The sequence below is a fragment of the Abrus precatorius genome, unplaced genomic scaffold, assembly GCF_003935025.1.
Source record: "Abrus precatorius isolate BTA unplaced genomic scaffold, Abrus_2018 Scaffold8, whole genome shotgun sequence".
Lineage (NCBI taxonomy): Eukaryota > Viridiplantae > Streptophyta > Magnoliopsida > Fabales > Fabaceae > Abrus > Abrus precatorius.
The window spans coordinates 35,763,581-35,770,722 of record NW_020874428.1 but is presented as its reverse complement, the minus strand read 5'-3'; the positions used below and the strand labels follow the sequence as shown (position 1 = coordinate 35,770,722).

At 31.5% G+C, this 7,142-nt stretch overlaps 1 protein-coding gene across 3 annotated transcripts; it reads left to right on the top strand.

Annotated features, from left to right (window-relative positions):
* The first annotated feature begins 989 nt into the window (after window positions 1-989).
* Window positions 990-5,207, top strand: LOC113846174 (protein DENND6A-like). Of its 3 annotated transcripts, none has more exons than XM_027474149.1 (5): window positions 990-1,019; window positions 1,283-1,378; window positions 1,763-3,568; window positions 3,722-3,908; window positions 4,535-5,207. In XM_027474149.1, the coding sequence occupies exons 3-5, from the start codon at window positions 1,953-1,955 to the stop codon at window positions 4,754-4,756; spliced, it is 2,025 nt and encodes a 674-aa protein (XP_027329950.1). In that variant the 5' UTR covers window positions 990-1,019; window positions 1,283-1,378; window positions 1,763-1,952; the 3' UTR covers window positions 4,757-5,207. The 3 variants fall into 3 exon arrangements, with proteins under 3 accessions (XP_027329950.1, XP_027329949.1, XP_027329951.1); XM_027474150.1 differs by lacking the exon at window positions 990-1,019 and having other exon boundaries at window positions 1,064-1,378; window positions 1,763-2,275; window positions 2,336-3,568; window positions 4,535-4,872; XM_027474148.1 differs by lacking the exon at window positions 990-1,019 and having other exon boundaries at window positions 1,026-1,378.
* Window positions 5,208-7,142: the final 1,935 nt, after the last annotated feature.

Here is a 7,142-nt window from a genome sequence, read left to right as displayed (position 1 = left end):
ATAAACTAAATTGTGAGAATTAAATTTCAATGAAGTCAATCTAACAATAAGAATATTTAAAAACTGAATTTATTTTTTCAATTTTTAAAATTAATTATTTAGAGCTCATAATTAATTTTCAATAATATTGATATTTTTTAATGTAGCAAAAAAATTACACTATACACCCCCAAAATGAATAAAATATTATGAAATGATAAAATTTGATCATAATTATTTCTTAAAGAAGAAATTGATTTGGATATATTTATATTAAACTTAAGTAAATATGATATATGACACATTTATTTCTTTTAAAAAATAAGTATAATTTTTAAAATTAGTAAATATAACAATATAATTTAAGTACAAGTTTAATTTTAATTTATTTTCAATGTAAAATTTTTAAATGTTAACTATTTAAATATTAGATAGTGAAATATTAAGAAAAAACTGAATAAAAATTTACTCAACAATATAAAAATTTATATCCTAACAACCCTAAAATTAAACTCATATGATTTTTTATATCCCTAATAGTTCGTTTTATTAAATATTTCTATGACAAATCTCTCAACTACACAAAATAATATAATTTATGATTTTATAAACTTTAATCCTTAAAATTAATTATAAACACAAAAAAATATTTTTTTTTTATTTTTAATATAATAAATACTTTTTGCTCACAAAAATCTTCCATCTATATTTGCTGAAAATCTGTTGATGTTAATAAAATTATTGTTTATAATTCTACATATCCTTTTAATTATTTGACAAAAATTATAAAATAATTAATTTTGTTAATGACATTGAATTTACCAGTAATTTATATTATTTTAACAAGTATCCTTAAAATTATTAAAAATATAATATTATTTTATTTTTATTTATTTAATTAATTTATATTTATTAAAGATATTTTAAGAAAAATTAACTAATGTAAGAAATAATTTAATATGAATTTTATAAAAGATATAAGGACAATCTATATAGGACGTTCATAGTTTAATGTTAAAATCAGATAATTAGACAAGAAGGTACCTACTGCAGAATGCAGTACTTTCAAATATGTACACAATTTGTTGATATTTCGAACTATTTACTCGTTTCCTTTCCCAAATAAGAATTGAAAATTTGTTACTTAACAATATCTCCTTTCTGTAATGTAACTCATTTGTCTCTGTTTATAGTTCATAGATTCGGATACCTATTACACTGTGCACAGAAAGTTGTTGGATTTGGAGCCACAGTTATTGGGACCAAGGCCTAAAGCTCCTAACTTTGTTTAATTTTCTGGAAGATTACACTGTTTTCAGTCACTTTGGTTTTCTGCTGTTGCCGATCCATATGGGTTCGTGCCAGGAACTGTGTCTGGGTTCCATACTCCTATGTTCAGGTACCCATTTGATATATCTTGTTGAAGTTGAAATTGTAACTTACACACCGTTATTTTAGTTCCTAGATTTGGTTGCTGAGAAAATGCATTAAGGGAACTGTTTGAAATTCGGGATCTTGCATAAGCTTTTGTTCTGAAATTTTGTTTGGTTCTTAACCAAAGTAAGACTAGTAGTTAAGCACTGATGTTTGAACTGATCTGAACTTCCTTTCTTAATACTGTTCCAGAGAAAGGCTTGCAAGTCTAGTTGCTAATTGCTATCTTTCTTTCTGAGTTTCTGCTATTCATTGTAGTACACCTCATATTAGTTTGTTGTTAATTCTTCCCAAAATAGAATCATATTAGCAAATTAATGCGCTGTGTTTTTTTGTGTTTCTTTGTTAGGTTTCTGAGTTTTCTGTAATGTGGAAGAGAGAAGAAAAAGGAATATTTCATGCATGAAAGTTGAATTGAACTTCTTTGATCAATGAAGATGCTGCAGGTTTTTTAGCAGGAAATAGTTGCCACTTGCCAGAGGTGTTGTTGATGGCATTTTGATCAATGAAAGTTTATATTATTAGTGTTTTTCTCAGATATGAGTCGGTCTCCTTCCTTTAAAGTTGAAACAGAAGTAAGTCCCAGTCTTGATCCGGAGTCTTTACAGAGATGGATTGTTGCCATTTGTGCTATAAGGTTTGATCTCGAACAAGGGCAGCTTGTAGAAGTGTGTTATCCACCAGGCTGTCTTACACATGAAGAGGAGCTTGAAATTGCTTATAGTTCATTTCCAGATTCTGTTTCCCGTCAACAAAACCGCTCTAGCATTCATGATTGTATCTTCTTTTTCCGATTTCGTAGGCACCTTAAATCTCAAACCAGCAATGCCACTCATTCTGAGATAAATGAAGTTGACCAGAAGTTTTCTCCAAAGTCCATAGACAAAAACAATGTGAGTAAAATATTATCCAGTACAAGAAGTGATAATGTTTCTAAATACATGTATGGCTTTGTCTTTAATAGACAAAGACATGATGAGAGGCTAAAGCGTGGAGGGGAACAGAAGTCTGTGGTCATGTTGTCCCACAGTCCTTATTCTAGTGTGTTCAGACCTTTATTACAAATTGCAGGTCCCTTATATTTTGACATTGGTAAGATAGCACTGGAGCATATTGCTGCTTATGTTTCAACATGGCCCGCTCCTGTTCCTGGTAAGGTAATGGATCTTCCTATTGGGAATGCAATACTTAAGGTGAACTTGCCACCTGCGCACAGCTTGCTCATGGAAAACGGAATATCTTTTGATGAATCTGCTTCTCCTGTGGCTCCTTTTCTTCCTAATAATCAGTTTATCCCGCAGGGCCTTTTTCATGATTCAGATCTTTTTGGCACCTTCCGTGGACTTTTATTGCAGCTTTGGTTGTTATGGGAGTTGTTACTCATTGGTGAACCCATTCTTATCATTGCACCCACCCCTCCCCAGTGTTGTGAGGCTGTTGCCAGCCTTGTGAGTTTGGTTGCACCATTACTTTGCAGTGTTGACTTTCGGCCTTATTTTACTATCCATGATCCTGAGTTTGCACATTTGAACTCAATTCGGGAAGGGGAAACCTTCCCTCCAATGGTTTTAGGGGTGACAAATCTTTTCTTCCTTAAGGCTCTACGTAACATCCCTCACATTGTCTCAGTTGGAAGCCCCCCTCCTAGTTCAAACAAGGTTTCCCTTTCGACCAGGTCTTCTACTGGTAGAGTTTCTAGTAGACCTGAAGGTCTTGGGCTTCAACAACTTTCCCTACAGAAATTTTCTCCTTCAAGTTTATGGAGTGCAATTAAGCTACGGAGAGATGGCCCTCTTTGTCTGATGACAGAACATAGGGAAGCCATTTGGACTACATATTCTGCCACAACTAAGCCTGACACCTCTATTTTAAATAGGCTTTTAGATGCCGGAGTGTCACCAATAGTTGAGGAGTCAATGTCAGTTGTCAACAATGAGATATTACGGCGGCATTTTTTAGAGCTAACAACTAATTTTTTGGCTCCATTTGGTCCATATTTTAGGACTACAACACCATCGGAAGGATCTTCTCCCTATGTAGATCCTCCTTCTTTACCTCCATTTAATGCTGATGAATTTCTTGCAAGTTTATCAGCCAGAGGTCCTGGGAAGTTCATTTTGAAGCGAATGAAGTCTAATTGGCTTGACTTCTACAGGTAATGAATTTTGTTTGCAATGTTTGTCATGTACTACCATTTGCCACTTACCTCTCTGTATGATAGTCTTTTATGGTGAGACCTTGCACTAAAGTTTTAGGACTTCATTATTTGATTTATATTCTTCATAAGTCACTTGAATGTTCTTATCAGGCGGTTCCTGAATGGACCCAACTTCATGCCTTGGTTTCAGAGGAGGCGTGCTGTAGCTGAACAGAAACAAGAAAGATTGTGGAGGCATGCAAGAATAAAAACTGATATTCGATGGCTTATGTCTAAAATGTCTGAGTTGGAAATTGTGGATTCCTTCAATGTTATAGAGAGACTTCTACTTAGAGAAGTACAGTTAACCTACCCTCCTAGGGTCCTCCCGTTATGCTTTTAATTGATTGTGCCTTTCTTTTGGTATTTGCCCCGCATAAATAAGCTGATGTGTCTACATTTTTTGATTAATTAATTTTTACCAGTTGCATTTGTGAATGACTAAGTATCTAACGTAATGTCACAGGTTTTTTCTTTGGACTCGAACCCCCTTTTTTTACCCTAACAAAATGTAGTTTTGGATCCAACAAGGCAAATGATCAAATTGAATATAGCAAGACTGATACTCAACACAAAAGTATATAAGATAACTAAATATGCCCTATTTATCTTCGACTATTCATCCAGGAGAGTGCTTGCTTTTGTGAATCATTCAGTTTTGCCTAAACGAATAGACAGTATGTCAGATACCATGAGCCTTTTGGGTAATGGGGAAATGCTTTGGGATGAAAATTTTCACCATGTTATCTATAAGGAAACTTATTTTTTGTATTTTAATAAATTAGGCGTACCATTAGTTAGGCTCAAGCATAGTTCACATCATCATTATTCGTTACATACTGTGCTGACTAAAACATAGTATTGTTTTAGCTGTAAATGAAACATACACAGTGCTTTTAAATCTCTGTCAAATGCAATTATCAGCTGCAGCAACCTGGAAATGGTGGCGTCAATTCTACAGCAATGCGTCAGAAACTAACAGGAGATCTTCAGGCAGTTTTCAATGCGCTTTCAAAAGACATGCAACAACTCATGCTTTCAAATCCACAAAGGGCATCCCTTCTGCAAGGTAGCGAAGAATTGACAAAACATCCAGGACATCCACGTATACTAGCCAGGGACTTGTCTTCTACATCACCCCTTTAATGGTAAAAGCATGAAATAGGTGATCTTGGTTATATGTGATCTTCGTATGGTGCTGAAGGGGACACCCTTCCTTTGCCTCCATCTGATTGAGCGTAGTTCTTTGATTTGTGACAAGTCATGGGTTAAGACTCATTTTTGCAGACAAACCATTTTCCTTTGTATGTCATGCAATTCATTTCAATAGAAAGATTTGCTGATTGCATATTTTTCTTCAAATAAACAGCTGTGTGTTGATGATTAATCCTCATCAAGAAGTAGACATGGAATGACTTGTCTCTTGAGATACATACATACATGGAAATTTGATTTTTTGTAAACTTGCCAGGTTGTTAATGTGCCTTTCTCAATGGTAACTATGGCTTCATATTGTCTCTATTATGAAGGACCAAGCTGTAAATTATTAATACACTTTGTTTTAGCTTTTGGTAATGGTCTCTATTCCATGTTTTCTACTATTCCAAATTTCTCAATTTGTGCAATGGATTGTCTCTCCAAAAAGATTCATTTACTTTGAACTAGACGGTCATTTAATCCTCATGACAGTTTCACACGGCTATTTGCAGGTCATTTTGCAACATACATAATTTTATTAACTTACAAGTATTGATACAAGATACAGTGGCAAGTGTAATATGCAGAATTGATGTGTGATTAACAATACCATTCCTAGATAGTTTTTGAGACCAGCAAAAGTGAGGGAACGCAGTATGTTAAACACCTTTTACTATACAAAGTAGTGAATTATAAATGAAGCAAAGGACTTGTGTTTGAGGCTAATTTACCCTGAAAAGACTGGCCATATTTAATAAAAAGGGTTATTTTAATTAGTATTTTAAGGACACTAGTTCAAAAATTTAATAATAAATTTTTAATATACATTAAAAATGTATTGAAAATTATTCATAAAAATATACTAAAAATTATTCATAAAAATATATTAGAAATTATTCATAAAAATATATTAGTAATATTTTTAATAAAAAACTTCACTTTTAGTTAAGGTTGTTAGTAAAATAAAATTAAGGATAATCCATTGATTAATTTGAGCAAACTTTTTCTGTTTTTAATGATTGCATAATATTTTTAAAATGATTACTTTATTTTTAAAGATATGTCCGCAATATAATGAAAACCACCAAACAAGCTTTCTTTTCCAACATTCAATGGTTGAGACACCTCTTCGAAACCCTGTGAAAGATGACAGAGATTATTTTTTTTCATTATGGTAACGACATGTGTCAACCATGGCATTTACTTGTCACTTCAATGGTCGATTTGCTACATCCTGGTGTAATTATATGGCGTGACTATGGATTAGGACACAGATTTATTTGTTCTTGAAAAAGAAAGCTAAAAGCTTAGTGGTACATGAAATATTTTAGGGAAGTTTATCGCACTTAGTTTATGCTTTTACCCTTTTAGGGTCATCACCTGCAATAGAATTCAAATACCCTGCAACTAAACGCAACTCTGTGGAACCTACTTTTGTTGTTATCTCCATACAATAACTGGCAAATGAGTACGTGTACAAACATTAAAGTTAAGTTAAATCATGTTTTAACGTTTGAGTGAATTTGATATCATAATTTTTAATTATTTAATTTCTGAAAAAAATTGACAACTATTGATCAGATTTTTTTTAATAATAATTATATAATAAATAATATTAAATTTTTAAATATTTAAGGCCTCTAATTCTATCATAACTTTTTTCTTTGATATATTGTATTAATATCAATAATTTATTAAAAAATTTAATTTATATGTACTTATAATATAATATTTTTTGGGAGAAGAATCTTCTTACACCAATGTAAGTAAAAATTCTTTCACTTAATCTTATTCTTTCATTTAACTTAAATCTAACGGCCAATGAAATAATAAATTATAACCTATTAAATTTAAGTTAAATGAAAGGCTTAAATTGAATGTAAGAATTTTTAGACTTATATCGATGTAACCTTTTATTTTTTTATATTATTATCTGATTATAAATTGTCATATTAATACACAAAAATATATTTTTATAATGATTAATATAAAAATTATATTCACAATATATTATCATTGTTTAATAATATAAAATTTTGAAACTCACAATGTACAAAAAAATTAAAAAGCTTCGTCCCAAAATTTATTTTAGGCTTAGATATACTTTGGCCGTCCTAATTTTGTGCTCTATGATTTCCCAATTAGAGAGTTTATATCATTAGTAAATGCGAAGTAGTAGTTATATGGTTGCCATCGCAAGGTCTTAATCACATGGAAATGTTTTGCTATAGTTTGCTGATAAATTTGTACTACTTTTAGACGTATCTGAAGATATCATTTCAACAATGACATTAAGCTATGATTTTTTGTATGTGTAAATTCGTTAAGTTAATCT

Bases quoted from the DNA above. Each gene is read 5' to 3' on its own strand.
- LOC113846174 (XM_027474149.1), top strand. From the start codon at position 1,953: ATGAGTCGGTCTCCTTCCTTTAAAGTTGAAACAGAAGTAAGTCCCAGT. The intron at 3,569-3,721 runs GTAATGAATTTT...TGTTCTTATCAG, and splicing joins AATTGGCTTGACTTCTACAG to GCGGTTCCTGAATGGACCCA. The intron at 3,909-4,534 runs GTACAGTTAACC...TGCAATTATCAG, and splicing joins AGAGACTTCTACTTAGAGAA to CTGCAGCAACCTGGAAATGG.